This window comes from Marmota flaviventris, chromosome 1 (assembly GCF_047511675.1).
Source record: "Marmota flaviventris isolate mMarFla1 chromosome 1, mMarFla1.hap1, whole genome shotgun sequence".
Taxonomy (NCBI): Eukaryota; Metazoa; Chordata; class Mammalia; order Rodentia; family Sciuridae; genus Marmota; species Marmota flaviventris.
The window spans coordinates 119523000-119545341 of record NC_092498.1 but is presented as its reverse complement, the minus strand read 5'-3'; the positions used below and the strand labels follow the sequence as shown (position 1 = coordinate 119545341).

Genomic DNA, 22342 nt, shown 5'->3' with positions numbered 1-22342 from the left:
AAGAATACTCTTGATGTGATAGAGTAGATAGATAGATATAGATTTATTTCACATGATATTCTTGTTTGATTTTTATTTATATATGTGTTTTTATTTTGTAAAATCACATACAATATTGGGTTTGTTTCAGGAGATTAATGTGGAAATTTGTTCTCTATTTTGCAAAAGTTTAAGCTATAAGGAATTACAGGTTGGGTCTTTTCCAAGAGATGAATGGGGTAATTTTTCCTTCTGTTCTGGAGAACCTTAAGTTTTCTAGGATTTATTTCTTCCCCCAAGCCCAAAAGAATTTACTCCTATCATCTTTTGTTTTCCAAACTCTATGTAAAGGAGATATCTTTATTACATTTATTGTGCATCTAAGGATTTATCTAAGTTCTGGGGATTTATCTAAGGTCACACAGGTAGCTTGTGGCTTGTGGCATGCATAGAATTTGAACACATGCAGCATTACTTCAATTTTTACATTGCTTAACATAGTGTTAGCAGCTGTCATAGGATTTTACTAAATTAAATATAATAGTAATATTCAGAAATTCAAAGAAATCGTTATGATCATATGGGAATAATGGCCACATGGTTTTGAATCTCTAAAGGAGACAGAGTAATTATTTAGTCAAATCAACAAAATTAAGCATTTCCACAAAGTCTAAAATGCAATACAAGGGAACAGATAAATGTTATCCACAATATTTAAATGGTAGCAAAATTGGAAAGTAGAGATACAAAAATGTATTTGAAGAACCTTAGAATTAGACATTCTCACCTAGCAAATAGTTATTCACTGAGAATCATAATAGGACAATTTTAGAACTTTAGCTTATAGTGAAAATAATTTTGCTCTAATGACTAGTGGGTGAGTATAAATATTCCTTGATAGGTTCTGAAGGGACCAGAATAGTCCAAATCATACAAAATCTCAAAAATAACTGCCCAAATTCTCTTTAAAAACAGGCCTTGAGGGGCTGGGGTTGTGGCTCAGTGGTAGAGTACTCATCTGACATGCATGATGCTCGAGGCACTGGGTTCAATCCTCAGCACCACATAAAAATAAAATAAAGATATTGTGTCCACCTAAAACTAAAAAATAAAATTTTTAAAAAAATAGAGCCTTGATGTTCTGCCCCAGGACTAACCCTCCCACCATAGAAACCCCCACCATCCTGAGGGTGGAGCTAGCATCAAATTCCAGACAAACCCACCTAACTGCTGAGAAGGGAAGCTGAGAAATAATTGGTCAAAATTTTGAGATTCTTTTTTCTCTCATATTTCTACTATTTTTGAAACCAAGTATTTTTCATCCATCAGTTTATTGAGACTGGGATGTCTGAAGAGTATGTTACAGTTTTGTTGTGTTCTTTTATTTTTACTTTTTTTAATTTTTACTTTATATATATTTTTACTCTCACTTATCTCTTTCCATATTTTTCCTCTCACTTATCTCTTTCCCTGGATTCTCTTTCTCTCTTTTCTCCTGCTAACAGTTAACCTCTATTAATTCCTCTGTTACTCTCCCTATAATTTTTTACTTCTATCTTTTTTCCTCCTTCCTCATAACCTCACATCTTACACCACTTCTGTTCATTCTTTGTCTATGATTTGAAATTGTAAACCCTTTGAAAACTTACTGTTTATATTGTAGGCGATAGCTGAACATATTTATTGCCACAAGACTGTAGATATCTTAATAGGAGCTATGTGGTTTAAGTCTATATATGTTTGCATTGGGTACTGTTAATATTGGTATCCCCCTTAAAGGCAAGGTTCAGGAAACCTTCAGGAATATTATAAATCTACATGGTAGAAACTGTACTGCCAAAGATCTGCACTGCTAGATGGGAAGACAAGTGGACAACATAAAAGAGAGAGAGAGAGAGAGAGAGAGAGAGAGAACAAAGCACCCCCAAACAAACCAGATGCTCCAATAATAGAATCCATTGACAACAAAATAGAAGAATGTCAGAGAAGGAGTTTAGAATGTGCATAAACTGATCCATGACATAAAGGACAATGTAAGGAGTGAAATCAGACATAAATTTCAGGAGGTGAAAGATCATTTTAATACAGAGATAGAAATTCTGAACAGAAATCCTCAAACTGAAAGAATCAATAAATCAAGTTAAAAATTCAATGGAAAGCATCACCAATAGACTAGATCATTTGGAAGACAGAACCTCAGGAAATGAAGACAAAGTACATAACCTTGAAAATAAAGTTGACCACACAGAGAAGGTGGTAAGAAACCAAGAAGAGAACTTCCAAGAATTGTGGGATAACATGAAAAGACTAAATTTAAGATTTATCAAGATAGATGAAGGTGTGGAGACACAGGCCAAAACAATGCACAATCTTCTCAATAAAATAATATCAGAAATTTTTTCAAACCTAAAGAATGAAATAGAAAATCAAAAACAAAGGCTTATAGCACCATAAATGTACAAAATTACAACAGGCCAACATTATAATGAAAATGCCTAACATACAGAATAAAGATAGAATTTTAAAGGCTGAGAGAGAAAAATATCAGATTACCTATAGGGGGAAACCAATTTGGATCTCAGCTGATTTCTCAACCCAGACCCTAAAAGCTAGGAGGTCCTGGAATAATATATATCAAGCTCTGAAAGAAAATGGATGCTAATCAAAAGTTCTACATTCAGCAAAATTAAGCTTCAGATTTGAAGATGAAATAAAAACCTTCCACCAAAAAAAGTTAAAATAATTCACTAGAAAGCCTGCACTATAGAACATTCTCAACAAAACATTTTATGAAGATGAAATGAAATTTAAAAGTGAAAACCAACAAAGGGAGGAACTACACTAAAGGAATAGTCAATCAAAAAGAAACTAATTCAAATAAAAACCAGAAATAAACCAAATGACCAGGAATACAAATCATATCTCAATAATAACTTTGAAAATTAATGGCCTAAAGTTATCAATCAAAAGACATAGATGGTAAGATTTGATTTTTTTAAAAAAAAAAAAAGATCCTAAAATGTGCTATCTCCAAGAGACTCACCTCATAGGCAAAAACAGCCACAGACTGAAGGTGAAAGGATGGGAACAAACATATCACTCATATGGATCACATGAACTAGCAGGGGGTTCTATCCTTGTATCAGATAAAGTGGACTTCAAGATAAAGTTAATCAGAATGGACAAAAAGGACATTTCAAACTGTGTAAGAGAAAGATATATTAACAAGACATGACAATCTTAAATATTTATGTCCCAAACAATGGGGCATCTATGTATATCAAACAAACCCTTCTAAATTTCAAGAATCAAATAGATCACAATACAATAACACTGGGTGACTTTAACATACCTCTCTCACCACTGGATAGATCTTCCAAACAAAAACTAAATGAAGAAGCTATAGAACTAAATAATACAATCAATAAGACAACAGACACATATGGAACATTTCATTTGTCAATGAGTAAATATACTTTTTTCTCAGCAGCACACAAATCCTTCTCTAAAATGGACCATATCTTAAGCCACAAAGAAATTCTTAGCAAATACAAAAAAAAATAGATATACTACCCTGCATTCTATCAGAACATAACGGAATTAAATTATAAATCAGTGATAAAATAAAAAATAGAAGCTACTCTACTACCTAGAGACTAAATAATACACTAATGAATGATGAAGGTATAGCAGAAGAAATCAGAGATGAAATTAAAAAATACTTAGAGGTAAATGAAAATAGTGATACAACATATCAAAATTTCTGGAACAGTATGAAGGCAGTGCTAAGAAGAAAGTTCATTGCATTGAGCTCATTCATTAAAAGAATAGAAAGTTGGGTTGGGGCTATAGCTCAGTGGTAGGGCACCTGCCTCACACATGTGGGGCATTGGGCTCAATACTCAGCACTACACAAAAATAAATTTTAAAAGATATTGTGTTCATCTACAACTAAAAAAATTTTTTTAAAGGATAGGAAGTCAATGAATAAATGACCTAACATTACATCTCAAGGCCCTGGAAAAGAACAAATAAACATCAAAAGCAGTAAAAGATAGGAAATAATTAAAACCAGAGCTAAAGTCAATGAAATTAAAACAAAGGAAACAATTCAAAAATTTGACAAACCAAAAAGTTGGTTCTTTGAAAAAATAAAAAAAAAAATTGATACACCCTTAGTCATGCTAATGAAGTCAAAGAGTGAAAAAACTCAAATTACTAAAGTTCATGATGAAAAAAGGAAATATCACAACAAACACTACTGAAACAGAGAAGATAATTAGAACCTATTTTGAAAATTTATACTCCAATAAAATAGAAAATCTTGAAGACATCAAAAAATTTCTAAAGACATATGACCTGCCTAAAATGAATCAGGAGAACATACACAATTTAAACAGATCAATTTCAAACAATGAACATGAAGACACCATTAAAAGCCTACCAATCAAGAAAAGACCAGGACCAGATAGATTCTTGAGTTATACAAGACCTTCAATGAAGAATTAATACCAGGTGTGACACTACATCATGTACAACCATAGAAATGTAAAGTTGTCCTGCAATTGTATACAATGAATCAAAATGCATTCTGCTATCATATATACCCAGTTAAAATAAATTAATTAATTTTAAAAAAGAATTAACACCAGTACTCCACAGATCAGTCCATGAAATAGAAAAGAAGGGAATCCTTCCAAACTTATTCTGTGAAGCCAGTCTCAATCTGATACCAAAACCAGACCAAGTCAAATCAAGGAAAGAAAATTTTATAACAATATCCCTGGATGATAGATGAAAAAATTTTCAATAAAATTCTGGCAAATTGCATACAAAAACATATTTAAAAGATAATGTGGGCTGGGGTTGTGGCTCAGTGGTAGAGTGTTCACCTAGCACATTTGAGGCCCTGGATTTGATCCTTAGCATCACATAAAAATAAATAAATAAAATAAAGGTATCATGTCCAACTACAACTAAAAAATATTTTTTTAAAAAAGTAATGTACCATGATCAAGTGGGGTTCATCCCAGGAATGCAAGTTTGGTTCAACATACAGAAATCAATAAATGTAATTCATCACATCCATAGACATAAAGACAAGAATCATATGATCATTTTTCAGTAGATGCAGAAGAAGCATTTGACAAAATATAGCATGGCTTCATTTTCTGCCTGCAAAAAAAACATTCAACTCAAAGTGGATCCAAGACCTAGGTTAGTATAGCATATAGGACAGCTTCATTTTCGAAACACTAGAAAAACTAGAGACAGTAGGAACATACTTCTACATTGTAAAAGCTATATATGCTAAAGCCAAGGCCAACATTATTCTAAATGGAGAAAAATTAAAGCATTCCCTCTAAAAACTGGGAAAATACAGGGATGCCCTCTTTTACCACTTATATTCAACATCATCACTGAAACTCTAGCCAGAGCAATTATACAGAAGAAAGAAATTAAAGGGATAATAATAGGGAAAAAAAGAAGGCTCAAACTATCCCTATTTGCCAACAATATGTACCTATATTTAGAAGACCCAAAAACTCCAGCAAAAAAACTTCTAGAACTCACAAATAAATTCATCAAAGTATCAGGATATAAAATTAATACCCCTCAATCAATTGCATTACTATATATGCCAATGAATCAGCTGAAAGAGTAATTAGGAAAATTATCCCCCTCAAAATAACTTCAGGAAAAATGAAATACAACCCAACAAAAGAGGTGAAAGACCTCTACAATGAAAACTATAGAAAATTAAAGAAAAAAAGCATAAGAAATAAAACCAAGAATCAGTAAGTGGGATACCATCAAATTAAAAAGTTTCTGCACAGTAAAGGAAACAGAGCATGAAGAGGGAGCCTATGGAAAGGGAGGAAATCTTTGCCACCCAATTCTCAGGGGATGAATATCCAGAACATAAAGAACTCAAAAAACTTAAAACCAAAAAAAATTTAATTTAATTTAAAAACCCAATTAATATATGGCCAAAAGAACTATACAGGCACTTCTCCCAATAAGAAATACAAATGACTAATAAATTACGAAAAAAAAAATTCAACATATCTAGCAATTGGGGAAATGCAAATCAAAACTACATGAATGGGATACTAAAAGTTTTACTCCATGTATGTACAATGTGTCAAAATACACTCTACTGTCATGTATATCTAAAAAGAACAAAAATTTTTAAAGGCTTGGAAATTTTTAAATGAATAAATAAATACATGAAAATTTTATCTCTAGTCAGAATGGCAATTATCAAGAACACAAATAACAAATATTGGCAAGGATGTAGGGAAAAGTGTACACACATATATTGTTGGTAGGACTACATATTAGTAAAACCACACTGGAAATCAGTAGTCCTTTAAAAATTAGGAATTAAATCACCATATGACTGGGCTATTCCACTCCTTGGCATATACCCAAAGATCTAAAATCAGCATAATTTAAGAATGCAGCCACATCAATGTTTACAGCAGGACAATTCACAATAACCAAGCTATGTAACTAGTTTAGGTGCCCATCAACAGATGAATTAATTTTTTAAATGTGGTATATATACACAATGGAGTTTTACTTAAAGAAGAATGAAATCATTGCATTTTATGGTTAATGGATAAAACTGGAGAACATCATGCTAAGTGAAAGAAGCCAGACCCAGAAAGCCAAGGGTCATATGTTTCTCTAATGTGCATAAGCTAGACAAAAATAAGGGAGGGGAGGGAAAAGGAGTAAGGAATTCCCAAGAAAATAGAGGAGAGATCAATGGAGTAGAGGAAGGAGATTGAGGGGGAGGCAGGAGTGGTGGGAAAAGGGAGGAATGGTGGAATGAATCTGACCTAACTTTTCTGTGTATATATGTGAATATACCATGGTGAATTTCACCTTTATGTTTATGCGCAATGCAGTAATTTAAACAATTATAAATAAATAGAAGAAAGATTACTAAAGTAGAAGAAGAGGATCAGAGGGAGAGAATGGGGAGGGAAAGGGAAGTACTAGGGACTGAATTGGAGCAAGTTATATTCCCTGCTTCTATAATTATGTCAAAATGAACACTAATATTATGTATAACTTAAATGAACAAATAAAACATAAAAAATAAGAAAAGCCAACAGGAAAAAATCATATGGACTTATTTAATAGGTAGATTGGAAGCCTAGCTATTGGAAATGAAGACCTAACTATGCAGAATTGAACACATGAATTAGAGTAACAAATTGTGAAAATGTGAGATGGCAAAGAGACTTGGGTATGGTAGTAAACTGGGTGGAGAAGTGACTAGAAAGATAAATCAGTTTAACAAGGTTTGGAAATCTGTCCTTGACAATAAGAATGATGCTATTCTTCTGGTACAGGGAAGACTCTTTCACAAGAATGATCTTGTACCTGCTGTTTTCACATGCTTTTAAGTCAAAACAATCAATATACCAGAGCCACACATTTTGGAATAGGATCTTCTTAATTCTTTTTCCTCATTCTCAATAATAAAATAGTTTAAATTTTTCTTTAGACTCAGAACCAAGGATGACTACCATCAACTTTTCTATTCAAAATTGTTCTATCCAGGCACGGTGGTATATATTGTAATCTCAGTGGCTCAAGAGCCTGAGTCAGGAGGATCCCAAGTTCAAAGCCACCCTCAGCAACTTGGTGAGGCCAAGTAAGAAATAATAATGGGCTGAGGATGTGGTTAAATGATTAAATGACCCTGGGCTCAATCCCTGGTACCCCCCAAAAAATTATTTTAGAAGTCTTAGTTTAAAACAAAGACAATAAAAATAAATAAATAGTAACAAAGTTGGAAAGAAAAGCCCTTCAATTAGGTTAATCACCCCTTCATGATAAACGCTCTAAACAAATGAGGTATATACAAGGAACAGCAACCCATAAGCTAACTTCAACTTAGGAGAAAAGTTTAAAATTTTTCCTCTGAGATCTGGAATAAGAAAAAGACATCCACTTTTTTCACTCTTTTTGGCTGCAATTTTGTAGCCAAAGCAGTTTTAAAAGAGAAAGATATAAAGGGAATCCAAATTGGAAAGAAGAAAGTCAAATGATCACTATTTGCATATAATGTAATCTCCTTTATAGAAAACCCAATAGACTACACCAAAAAAAAAAAAAACATTGAAACTGAAAACAGCATTCATTTGGATTGTAGTATACAAAATCAATATACAAAAATTAGCACACAGAGAATGAAACTAGTCCTCTATGACTCACCATAACAAAAATCAATTCAAAAAGGTTCAAAGCCTTAAATATAAGACTTGAAATTTTGCTACTACTATAATGCAATTTACATACAAACTACCAATGCAAACTCAATTTCTCACTTGTGAGGTTACATTTGGCAGGCATTCGCACATTCCCCTGAGTTCTCCTTCTTTCACAATTCACAGGTGCCATCTTTGAATTCTTCCCAGAATTCTTTGCCTCTCAGTGATGCCTCTATAGAGCACAAAAATGGAGTATGCATTTGTGGATTTTCTCTGTCAACCTACCTTGCACTTCCTTCCTGCCTTCAATAGCATCTGCTGATAGCAGGAATAGGCTCTTCTAACTCTACCTTGAAGATTAAAGAGGAACAGTCATTTGTAATTTGTGTTCAGTTAATCTTTGAACACTGGGAAGGAGAGCTGGGTTATAAATCAGATGACCAGATAATAGGGGAAAAGTGTAAAATACTGAAAAAAGAAAGGTGCTTCCACATCTGCATTTGAATATTGACTCCATCACTTAGTATTTGTGAATTGCGTCAATTATATAACTTTGCTGTAATTTGATTTTTGATTTGTAATAAAAAGGTTAAAATATCCATCTCATAAAAAAACCAACTACCTGAAAAAGAAATCAAGAAAGCAATACCATTTGCAACATCTATAAAAATATCTAAGGCCGGGTGCAGTGGTACACGCCTGTAATCCCAGAGGCTCAGGGGGCTGAGGCAAGAGGATTGTGAGTTCAAAGCCAGCCTCAGCAAAAGCAAGGTGCTAAGCAATTCAGTGAGACCCTGTCTCGAAATAAAATACAAAAAAAAAAAAAGACTGGGGATATGTCTTAGTGGTCGAATGCCCCTGTGTTCAATCCCTGGAACAATCAATCAATTTAGGAATAAATTTAACCAAGAAAGTGAAAGATCTCTCCAGTGAAAAACATGAAATGTCAATGAGGGAAATTATAGAGCACACAGAAAAATGGTAATGCATCACACATTCATGGACTAGAAGAATTAATATTGGTAAAATGTCCATACTACTCAAAGTGATCTACAAATTCAATTCATTCTATATCAGTATATCAATGACATTCTTCACACAAATAGAAAAAAAATTTAAATTCCATGAGTATTACAAAGGCTTTGGTAACCAAAGAATTTTAAGCAAAAAGAACAAAGCTGGAGACATCACAATATCTGACTTCAAAACATACTACAAAGTTACAGTAACTCAAACAGTGTGGTGCTGCCATAAAAGTAACACATAGACCAATGGAATAGAAGATAAAACCTAGAAATTACTCCACATTTTTGCAATAAACTGATTTTTGAAAAAGGAACCAATAGTACACATTGGATAGAGAACAGTTTCTTCAATAAATGGTGCAGAGAAAACTAGATATCCACACACAGAGAATGAAACTAGTCCTCTATGTCTCACCATAACAAAAATCAACTCAAAAAGGTTCAAAGTCTTAAATATAAGACTTGAAATTTTGCAACAACTATAATAAAAAAATAGAAATACTTCAAAGCACTGGTATGGGCAAAGATTTTTTTATATGATTTAAAAGCACCAGAAACAATAAGCAAGTTAGATAAATGGGATTATATTAAGGAAAAAATAAATGGTGTGAAGAGACAATCTGCAGAAAAGGAAAAAATATTTGCAAACTACTTAACCAACAAGGGGTTAATATCTAAGATATATACAATATCTGAATATATATTTCTCAAAAGAAGACAAATAGCTCAAAAGTATATGAAAAATGCTGAATGTCAATAATCTTTGAGAAAATTAAGAGCAAAACCACAATTATATATCATCTCACCCAAATTAGATTGGCTAGCATTAAAATTAAAAAGAAAATACAAGATGTTTAAGATGAGAAGAAAGGAGAACTCTTATACACTGTTAGTTTCAATGTGAAGCAGTACAGACATTATGGAAGACAGTATGGTAATTTCTCAAAAAAAAATAATAATATAACTACCATGCGAGTTAGCCAATCCCAAAAAACCAAATGCCGAATGTTTTCTCTGATTTAAGTATGCTTATTCATAATGGGCGGGGGGAGGGGGGATATGGGAGGATTAAATGAACTTTAGATAGGGCAAAATGGAAAAGGGGAGGGAGAGGTAGGGAGTGGGGAATGGGGGTAGGAGAGGCGGTGGAATCAGATGGACATCATTACCATAAGTACATATATGAAGACACAAATGGTGTGACTCTACTTTGTGTACAACCAGAGGTATGAAAAATTGTGCTCTATATCTGTAATATGAATTATAATGCATTCTGTTGTCATATATAACAAATTAAAATTTTAAAATTGAAAAAAAATAACTACCATGTGATCCAGAAATTCTACTGCTGTGTATACATCCAAATGAAAGGAAATTAGTAGTTTGAAGATATTTGCACTCCCGTGTTTATTGCAGCACTATCCCCAATAGCAAAGATATTGAGTAAACTTAAGTATCCAAGAATGGATGAATAGATAAAACACGAGGTACAGGGCTGAGGTTGTAGTTCAATGGGATTAGTGGTAGAGCACTCACCTAGCACGTGTAAGGTAATAGGTTCAATCCTCAGCACCACATAAAAATAAATAAATAAAATAAAGATATTGTGTCCATCAAAAAAAGTGACATATATACATAATGGAATATTATCCAGCTATAAAAAGACTAACATTCTGTCATTTGCAATAACCTGGATGAACCAGGAAAACATCAGGTTAAGCACAGTAAGCTAGGAAGGGAATGACAAATAACAAATTTTCTTACTAATATGTGGAAGCTAAATAAGTTGATGTCATAGAAGTAGAGTGTAGAAGAGTGGTTACCAAAAACTTAGAAGGGTAGAGTGGTAGGAGGGTAGACAGAGACTGGTGATTAAGTACAAAAAATGCAGAAAGATAGGAAGGATAAATTTTAGTATCCTATAGCATAGGAGAATAATCATATTCAACAATAATTTATTGTGTTTTTCAAATAAAGGTTTTTAAATTTTTGCAGCTCAAAGAAATAATTAAATGATGCCTATAATAATTATGCTGATTACACATTATAATTATATAAATATATCAAAATATCAGTGTGCCCCATAAACAGATACAATTATTATATGTCAATTAAAATTTTTAAGCCCAAATTATCTTATTAATAATGTCTTGATTTTTATTTCTATTTTACAGTTCCATGAAGTCTTTAGGTTGGTGATTTTGAAATTATATTATCATGGTAAAATATATGTGACATAAAATTTGCCATTTGAACTATTTTAAGGGTGCAATTCAAGGATATTAACTACATTCACATTGATCATAAAATATTTCTCACTATAAAGAGGAACTATGATGTTACAGTTATAGAATTTTATTTTGCTAAAAAGGACAAGACTGGAACAACTGTCAACATCTGAATAGATCAACAGATTAGGTAATAGTTTGTATCAAAGTTAGGGTTCTGATTTGAAAATTCCCAGTGTAGTTCTCTAAAAGAATATCAATGTTTTCAGTAAATGCAAACTGAAATACTTAGGAATTAAAAGACAGTATGCCTAAAACTTATTCTCAATTTATTTATGTTATTTATTTATGTTATTGGAGGTTGAGAATAAATAAACAAGATGACCTTGTTTTTCAATGTGGACTGTAGTGATCTCTGAAAACTGCTTCAACCTAAGTCCTCATAGTGATGCATTTAATAAGTAACCAGTGTAAAATCTGTTATCAGAGTATAAAAGTACACAAATCATCATAGCTAAGATTAATAATTATTAATATTTCTTAAAATCTAATCTTGCAGGCAAGAATGAACTCCTGTTGTGGTTTCTTTGTAGCTCACCACAGACCTTGCACAATAAAATACACATGTAGGCGCACATGCACACACTCACACACACACACACACACTGCCTGCACCATACACAACATTCCATTTCTCTTCCACCACAAGGAACCCTCCACTCTAGGATGGATATCCCTCAGAGACTCTTCTGGCTGCTGTCATTCTGCCTAGTACCTGTTGCTGCTCTTCAGACCCATAAAGAAGTATATGCGACAGAGGAAAACTGAAAGATTTGTAATTCAACTTACTTACAGAGCAAGCACCAAGCCCCCTGACACCTACAGGCTCCTCAGCTTCCCTCTGCTTCTTCTAATCTCTTTGTTCTGTAGATTACTTAAATGGCCCCTCTATAAAATGACTTTCAGTTCCGTCCAGCAGGGACCATATCCTTTTCTGAATGTGAACAATATGATTCCTATATGATTCCTATACTCTTCCACACACTCTTGTTCAGCTTGTATTTTTTTATATTTACATGTATTATCATAAGAGACTATTTTGTGTATTGAATTCTTATCTCCTTAGCAATGTGATAAATTCACATTGCTCAGGAATCTTTGTTACCCTAACACTGAGTTCAATAATATGTAATAAATACTAGGAGATGCCCACATTTTGCTAGTTAAAAAGGGGGGGAGGGTACCTAATCTAAGCAATTTATTGCAACATTGACTTAGCTTGATGGAAGAGTATTAATGAGGGTCAGCATTTTCTCTCATGAATATTGGGATACCTATCTGAATTGTAAATTTAATGAGATTATCTCTTTAGTTACTGATACATGAAGAGCAAAGGAATTATTCTTTCTTTGTTCTTTATTTTTTTATTGGTTCTTTTCTTTTTTTTTTTTTACAAGTGCTACTGAATCTTCAAATCCCTTCTTTATTTTCTGAGAATAACTCTGAGAAATGTAACTTTTAAAAAAGGTCTTAAATTCTTTTAACATTTATTTGTGGCACCAGTTTTACAGCAGTGATCTTAGATAAAATAGGATAAATTTTAAAAGTCAGCATAATAATATAATATACTTTTCTTCTAGTTCATGTGTGTGATAATCAAGGTTGAAAATGGAAATTTAAACCTGGACTGGCTCTGAGAAAGAATAAGAAGTTTATTGTCAATAAAATAAAAGTCAGAATTGTCAAAAAGAAAGCAAAAATCCCTTTGGAGGCCTTAGTACCTTACTGACAGGGATAAGTTGCTCACAAACACAGTAGCGAGAACTGGAAATGGAAAAACTGGTACTTCCTTAATATCCCCACAGACCTGGATAGTTCACAGAGTGACCAGTCTGCCCTTAGCATGAAAATGTCCATGGATCTGCAGAATTTTTAACCACCCTGATTTGAGTCAGTTTCCTACCACTGGGCTCACTCAGTCCTTGCTTATTTCCAAATATGCTGAACTTCAGTTTCCAAAGAATGCTGAGCTATGTACTCACCCTTCCCCTTTTTGTTATAAAAGCCTCAGTTCTGCTTCATCCCAATAAAACATTTGTTCAGTTTCCAAATTGAATTTGTGTCTTTCATTTCTATTTAACTTCATTTGTGATTTTGATTCAAATCATGCAGCATCAAAGGCAACAGACAAGAAAAGCCCTCTTCTTTATTGCTAGAGAGCAGTGTTACTTGAATCAGACATTTTATTCTTTCTGCATAAAACTTTTTTCATATTTTTCTTGAGAAGGTATGTTTACACTTTGGAGACATTCATGATTCAAAAATCTAGTAGTCTATAAATACAGGGGGTCTAAACCTCACCCTTTTCCTAATTAATTCTCTGTAGAAAGACCTAAGGGAATTGGATCCACCCCATAAAAAGTTATCAAAAGTCTATACCTCCCACTCTTTGATCTTAGCACTCTGGTCCCATCAGGCAAACTATTGAGGCTAAAATTCCCGAAGGCACTGAACTCACAGAGATTCTCACAGCCACACAGATGAAGAGTGACAAGACAGAGAGGTAGATCTGGAGTCTCTTCCCTCCAAATCGCTTCCTGAGATATTCCGGCATGGTCATCACCTGCAGAGACAAACATCAACAGGAATTCATCTTCAGACCTATTGCATTCAGATTGTTCAACACTCGGTAAGCACCTATAGGCAGTTAAATACTGCACATTGTGCCTTGGGAATACAGAGATCGGAAAGGCACATTTCCTTGGTAAGATGACAAAACCAGAATGAATACAGGCTCTGGTAGCAGACCATCTTGGGTGATCCTCCAGCCCCAACATTTACTGGATGTTATGATCTCTGACAAATGACAATAGTTTTGAATCTCTATTTTCTCATCTGTAAAGGGTTTAATTAAGTACCTACAAGAACACCAAATACCTGGTAGACCCTCAATTCAACAAGTAATTTTTATTTTTACCAATAAAGTTGCAATCCATTAAAAACAATATTACTTGCAAATAATGAATAATTATGATTATACAATGCACAAATAATTGAAATAATTGCAAATTTGCACTTGGGTATTTATTTTTAGGGATTATTTAATCATAGAGAATACCATAAAATTGCTATTTAGATAAATACTTGTGGTTTTCATTTCTGAAGTACAAGATTAAATATATAATCTCTTATCACAACAGTTGTATCACCTAAAGGCATAATTTATAATTAAAAGGGAAGCAGGACTAAAAACCTGGCCAAAGAAAGAGTGAAGAAAAAGTGTGTAAGATGTATGCATGTGTGTAGCAACTGCTTGCTTAAGATATTAGCATGGATAAAAGAGAGCCAGGTGCTGTGTATCTGGCAATGGGGAAAAGGTCTCAGGAGTATTTCAGAAATCTTCAAGGCTGCCCCTTCCATCACAGGCCCAGAAGCTTAGGAGGACAGAATGTTTTAGGGACTAGACCTGGTGTCATCTCCATGGGTTTGCTACACCAGGGCCACCTCAGTAATCTGCTTCACACAGCCCACTACATTGCTTTGCTGTCATATCAGTGGCTTAATTAGAACCAACACAGTTCATGCTGCTACTACAAGGAAGCAAACATTGGGTCTTCGTGGCAACCATATGGTGCTAATTCTGCAGGCATTCAAAGTACAAGGACTATAGAGTAATGGGGACAGATTTCAAAGGAAAATCTGGGAAGCCGGGAAGAGGTTGGCCACAAGGATGGAGACACCAGAGTCTCCACTGGGACTATGACGGGTGGAGCCACACCAGTACGCTAGAACTGTAAAGAGAACAGCAAAATGTAATGTCATCCTAGAAATGCTGTAGGAACTCAACTCCACTCCCTAAGATACCTTATGGACAACAGAACCTAGCAAAATCACAGCAGCAAGTTCTCCTGAGGTCAATTTAGAGGCTAAGTATTAATGTTTGACCTGCTGGATTTTATATTGCTGGGACCTGTGATTTCTTTCCTTTGGCCAATTTCTACCCTTTGGAATTTGAATACTTATCTTATCCCAGTCCCACTTTGTATCTTGGAAGTAAATGACTATTTTATTTTACAAGCTTGCACTGGAAGAAGTTTGTCTTGAGTCTCAGATGAGACTTTGGACTTGCACTTTGAAGATGATGCTGGAATGAGTTGTCTTGGGGGCTATTCCCATGGAATGAATATACTTCACATTGTAAGACAAAAACTTTGAGGGCTAGGGAGAGAAGTCTATGGTGTGGTTATGATTTATCTCTCAAAGGTTCATGTGCTAGAAATTTTGTCCCCAATGTGGTAGTGTTAAAGTAGTAGAATCTTTAAGAGGTAGAACCTAGTGGATTGCAAATATGTTAAAGTTCCACTCTCATGAATGGATTAATTGATTGATCCTCATAAATGGATTGGGTTACTTCTTGAGGGAGTGAGTTGTTACAAAGCAAGCTCACCCCCACATGCTTAGTCCCTTCTGCTTGCAATCATTTCCATTTCTTCCTCTCCACCATGTTGTGACACATCAGAGATCTTCACTAGAGCCATGCAGATGCCATCACCAGACTCTTGAACCCTAAGAATTGTTAACTAAATAAATCTCTTTTCTTTAAAAAGTACCTAGCCTGAGGAATTTTGTTAAACAACACAAAATGAACCAAGATGGAATCCTAAAGGCACAAAACTCACCCATGTCCAAGAGAACTCATTGTTCTCCTCATCATCCACTATGTGGCTTCCCTCTGGAAAATACACCTGCTCCATTAATGGTGTCCTCATGCATTCAGGTCCTTCAAGCTTCAAGCTTCAGAATTGTCCTTATGCTTCTCTAATAAACAAGCTTTGCATAACTCTTATTTACAATCGCACCTGTCACCCCTACCCCCAAAGCAGTTTCCCTTCCTTTCTCCTTCCTTCCTACAGCCTCTGAAGCAGGTTTAAATATCTTCCTTTCGTGAATCCCCTCCTCAATTTTATTGTCAATTCAGTTGTCCACTTAGTTGTGTGAACAGAAATTCTTAAAACATGAATCTGATCATGACCCTTGAATGCCTGAAACCTACATTGCCCATTTCTAGGAAGACACAGGGCACAGTTTTTAAGTCTAGAATACATATCAGCCTTTCACAATGGAATGCCACCCACATCTTTAGACTGATCTCCATCTCCACCACCCTCCCACGTATACTCTCTATTTTAACCAAAAATTAACCTCACCTACAAATACTCCAAGCTTAGAAATATTTAGCTTCCATGTATTGTTTTCTCTGACCATCCATGATCTGATTTTTCTACCTATAAAAGTTACTCTTATCCCTAAGGCTCAGGTCAGGTCACTTCTGAGAAGCTTTCCTTAAAGTACATGGGTGACCCCAGCTTCAGGACTCCTGTACCAGGCTGACTTCTACCGTGGTGGTAATTATGCAGGGCCACTAAGGTTTCTTACTTGGTTGTAGTTGCATTCTACACTGGGAGCCCTGCTAGGCAAGGAATTTGGTTTTGTCACCTGTATGTTCTTAGCAGTAGACTGCCCAATTCATGATTGAAAAGAAACAATGAATGAATAAAAGAATGACTGAAAATACACCTGAGAGATTTACCTTGAACACGGGAGAATACTCACCCCTCCCTTGATGTAAATGGGGACAAAGATCCACCCTAGAACCAATACCATATACATGGCCTACAAGAAACAAAGAGTAAAGTTAAAGAGGCTTGACTTATGTAGCTTATTGTCATGATCTCTGAGTCTGAAAAAAAAGTTTGCTTAGATCCTGTCTCATTCAAATAATTATGATCCTCAGTAAACTGGGATTTCCTTTCCTGTGTCTGTTTGGCTCAGAAGTTCCTTTTCTAAGGCTGAGAATGTGAAGATGAGTGGTTAAAAAAAAAAGAGAGAGAGAGAGAATAAGAGATCTGAGCCCAGATTGACTACTAGAAGATCATACACTTTTTGCCAAAATTTCTTATTCTTGCCAAAATTATACATAATATATACATAATATATATTATGAGTGCATGTCTGTTTCTTCAACTGGAATGTAAGCCTTACAAAAAGGGATCATTGTTTTACAATATTTTTGTTCTTCGCATCCAGCTCTGGGCTTCACACATAGTGTCTAGAAAAGAGAGAAAAAAATGACAGGGAAATTGTGGTGGTCAATAATAAGAAAGGAATTTGGAGATAGAAGAATATTCCTAGTGACTTTGACATTTTGCTATATGTATAATACTGATTGCAATATAATATAGCATTATATGCAATGTTCACAAAGAGTTTTTGCATATATAATTTATGCCACTCTCACGAATAGGTAAGGCAGGTATGATAAGCACAGTTATTCCTGTCTTACTGAGGTGAGAAGTGAGTATCATAGAGATTAGCAATGCCTAAGGTCACAGACTAAAAATGGAACACCTGAGTTATCTGCAGCCTGATAATCACACCCAGTTGGACGTAGGTCACTCTGAACAGGACTCCAGAGGCAGAGTCCACGGCACTATCAAAACAAAACTCTGTCCACAAAGTGTATCCGGATGCTGGGTACATAATAGAGTCCCTGATATTACTAAAATAAAATTAGGGGCAGAATTTTCAATAAGAGAAAGGCAAAGGCATTTGTGATGACTTAAGGTCACTTTCTGAGGCCATCAAGGGATGATCTGTTTAAACTTTCACTAGGATACAACTTTCTTTAACACAAGCATCTTTCTCTGGCCAATATGTATGCACAAATATATATAAATACCAGAAAGGATAAAAGAACAAGAACAACAAAAACAAACTCAGTTTACTCAAGAAGTATTTATGGCACATTTACCACATATCCCAGCCATGGGATAGATGTAGGGTGGTATGAGTGGAAGAGAGGACATTGTCTCTGTCTTTAAAGAACTTAGGGTCTGATTAAGGGGACATGGCTTATACTAGTGCAGCAACAACAGAACCATTCACAAAAGGATTAAGTGATTCAATCACCAAGTCCTATAGATTCTGTCTACTATCTTTCAAATCATTTGCCTCTCACTCTACCATTACTGCCTCCATCTAGCCCTACTTGGACCATTTGTACTCATTCTTCTGGCATCTATGCCAAGAAGCTCCCTTGACATGTACAAATACTACCCATCTCCTATGAGAGGATGTGCCCCTATGAGATCCCTCAATACACTGTCAATTCTTCTCTCCTAACACTTTCTACACTGTAGTGAGTGCATTCCTGTTTCTTCAACTGGAATGTAAGCCTTACAAAAAGGGGTCATTGTTTTACAATATTTTTATTCTTCGCACCCAGCTCGGGGCTTCATATATAGTGTCTAGAAAAGAGAGAAAAAAGTGACAGGGAAATTGTGGTGGTCAAGTGAAAGAAGGGATCCAATCATATAGAAATGACACATGTGGTGGGAATAGCTGCTTTACAAACATCTCAAAGGTGAGTAATAATGTGACTGGAATTCCCTTGGCAGAATGGGATTACAGAGGTGCTGAAAGTTAAATAAAACTTAAGGAGAGGAAAATTAAAATTTTTTCAAAACCAGAGAGAAGTATAATTTCTACAGACTCCCTGAAAAACCTGGGGTTTGGGTTTGATTAAAATATCTTGATATGGGTTTGATTTAAAGAAAAAAGCCAACGATGTCACTTACATTCCATTCATCTACTACAACAGCAATTCCTGAAGCTGCTGCTGACCCAGCCAGGCCCACAAATTGGTCACTGCCAATGTTACTGGCAAAGAGAGAGGCACCCATCTGGAATGCAAGAGAACAGAGTAAGGTTGGGATGAAAAGATCCAAATCATACTTCTTAAAAACAGATAGCTGTTGACATGTTTCTATCACTACTCCTTAGAGCAGCAGTCAGCAATCTATGTTCCACGGGCACCATTTTTTGTATGACCCATAAAGTGAAGAATGTTTTTTTTTTCATTTTTGAGTGGTTAAAATAGTTAAAATAAAAAGAAATTTTTGTGAAAATTGGAATATGAAATTTAAGTTTCAGTGCCCATATATAATTTTATCAGAACGCAACCATGCTTACTGGTTTACACATTCTCCTTGGGTGCTTTTATGCTAAAATAGCAAATTTACATGAAATCAATATATAACCCATACACAATAAAATACTTAAAATATGGCCTTTTTCAGAATAGCTTTTTTACTCCTGCCTTAAGGGATCATTAATCCATCTATTTAAAAGCTCTAAGTTGAAGATGCCCTTGGTTAAGAACTGCCAGACTTCCTGTCAATTCTTGCCTCTTGAATCAGCAGCAAGGACCACAAAGTTTATTAGAAGGGAATTCCTCTCTATCCTTCCAGCCACACATCCTTCTTTTTATTCATCTATCTTTCCTTTGAATTATCTGCTCTTTTTAAGATTGACAGATGAAGAGAAATCCTCTGAGTGAGCATAGATTAACAGCAGTCAGGTCCAAACAAAATGTATGTTCCCAACTTTTCAGACCTCTGTAAAATCTCTTCTTCTATTCAGATATTTGGGATCAGAGAAGTGATTGAGCTGATTTATGATTATGTATTTTATTGAGATTTGAATGTTTCACAAAACAATACTAAGAAGGCAATGTCTGATTGGACACCCCAAATAAAAACTGATTTTCAGCTTATAAATGATCTGTTTTGTTAATCCTGGGCAGGTCATTTCCCAATCTCCATTTCCTTTCATACTGTTTACATGAGTAAGCATATCTGTGAAAAATAATTTACTGAGCACTTGCTTACAACCAGTTCTGACACTCTCCAAGTTCATAGGGAAAGATAAAGCCTCTGCTGAAATGGAAATCTGACTAAGGGGATGGGGGTCACATCAAAATGCAGAAATGCAAAAGGTCAAGAGTCAAAAATGCATCACTATTGACACCATCACAGGGAACACAATCCACTATTAATAAGTGCATAGAACATAAGGAGTAGGCATTCGGGGCAAGGGTGGATTAAACAGGGAGTAAGATAAGAATTGAAAGAGGAGAGGCTATTTCAGACAAGAAGAGCATCATTAGCTCAGGATTGGGAGAAATGTAGGAATGTGTGGAACCAGTAATAATGCAAGGCAGAAGACTTTTGATGAGGATCAGGGGTAAAGCACATGAGATAAAACTGAATTGGGGGTCCTTAAACTCCAGACTAAACCCATTCACATAAATGATGACACTATCTTTTTGCGCACAACCATGAGGCCAGAGATCTAAGAAAACAGCCAAAACACATCAGAAATGATCAATATTACTACTGTTTTCTTTATTCAATCTTAAACACAAATACAGGAAATTTATCTCCATGAAACTCTGCCCCACTTACCGGCCACCAGGACATATCTCGACCAGCCAGGAAAAAGCCTCCAACAGTGCCTCGGTTGGTCTTCAGCATCGCCTGAGCAGAAAAGAAGACATATGAAAGTAAAAGAACTGCAGATGCACAAAAGACCCCAGAGACCCTCTTCTGGCCAGGGTGCTGACAACAGTGTTTTCAGCGTTCCTGCAGAGAAAAATAGTTCCATGAAACAGTTCCCTGTTAAAACAAAAATTTTTGGAGGACCTCAAAATATAGGTTCATAAAGAGAATTGAGATGACTTTAGTAATTCATATTTCTCAACTCTATCCCAGCTGCTCTGTTTAATTTCATTTATGAAAACAATATGAGGTATTATTCCAACTGTGATTGAAAGGAAATTTGCAGCCTTAATCTCATTTCTAAAACAAAAGCATAAATGTACAGGAATTATTAAGTGTCCAACTCACTAAGCCAGAAAGTGAAAAACATCAAATAATTATGATATAATAAAAATAACATCTTTGTTCATTATGCTAAATGTTGGAGATGCTAAACAAAATAAGTCTGAAATTCCAAGTGCTGATTGTTCAAATTACAGAGTTGCTAAGAGGAAAAAAATTTCAGTAAAAGCATTATTTATGTCACACATCACATGCAAGAAGAATGATCCAAATAGAAAGAAATGACATTTGTGAAAACTGTTAATATTGTCTCAGTTTTTCATGCCATACTCTCCTACCCTGAAACATTTTCCCCCAACCCTCATGCCCAAACTGAAGCCCACTGGGATCCCACATACCCACAGCCCAACAGCCATCACCACAATGAAATAGACAACAATGACAGAGATATCTGCAGCATTTTGGATGCGCCCTGACAATGCAGGCAGTTCTGGATTTTCAGCCTTGGTAGTGGGGCTTAATGTGCTGCTGGCCATGGCTCCAGACGATGCTGTCCTTATCCCAAAGATAGCCCCTTTCTTTATGTAAGCACTGAGTTAATGATCAGCCTCAGCAGGTGGAGCAAGATATCAGAGTGAGTTCTTGGGCATGGGGACCTTTAAACCTCTCCTTTGAATCCAGGCTCTGAGACCTTGGTCTTGTAGTGATCAGTGCTAGCCTAGGTAGTGACAGACCCAGACTGATTTTCTCTTAAAATTGGGAGCCATTTCGCCACAAAGCCATAAAAAGATAATTTCGGCTTTACTATAAATTACTGCAAATTCTGAACTAGTTTAAAATGCCTGCCTGTGCCTTCAACTCACCCATGCCTGGCTCTCTCTGACCAGATAACGGCCCTCTCTGAAACTTTAGTGACACCTCACAAATCTTGGCCTTCCCTGGCCAGATAATAACCCTCTCTGAGGCTCTAATGACCTTCATAAATTCTGATGCCGGGGCCAGAAAAAATATAAATTAGCCTTTGTGTTATGCTCCTCAGAGTTTTGTTATCTGTAACTCCACTTTGTATAACTTTCTGGGCTATAAAGCTGGGTTGCAAGAAAACTGCGGGGCTATCTTGTTCCCACAGTTTTTGGTGGGAGAGGCAGCCTGGCTGGTCAAAATAATAAGCTTGCTTTAATTTGATTTTAATTGGAGTC

At 35.3% G+C, this 22342-nt stretch overlaps 1 protein-coding gene across 2 annotated transcripts in view; it reads right to left on the bottom strand.

Moving 5' to 3' along the window:
• LOC114106511 (solute carrier family 5 member 4) overlaps positions 1 to 21679 on the bottom strand; it is a 57003-nt gene extending 35324 nt beyond the window's left edge. For both annotated transcript variants that reach the window (XM_027953446.2, XM_027953447.2), the window contains exons 1-5: positions 21542 to 21679; positions 20769 to 20840; positions 19101 to 19205; positions 17077 to 17136; positions 13982 to 14086 (exon numbers count right to left, since the gene is read on the bottom strand). In XM_027953446.2, the coding sequence (XP_027809247.2) occupies positions 13982 to 14086; positions 17077 to 17136; positions 19101 to 19205; positions 20769 to 20840; positions 21542 to 21679 (480 nt within the window). The remainder of the gene's footprint in view (positions 1 to 13981; positions 14087 to 17076; positions 17137 to 19100; positions 19206 to 20768; positions 20841 to 21541) is intronic.
• Positions 21680 to 22342: the final 663 nt, after the last annotated feature.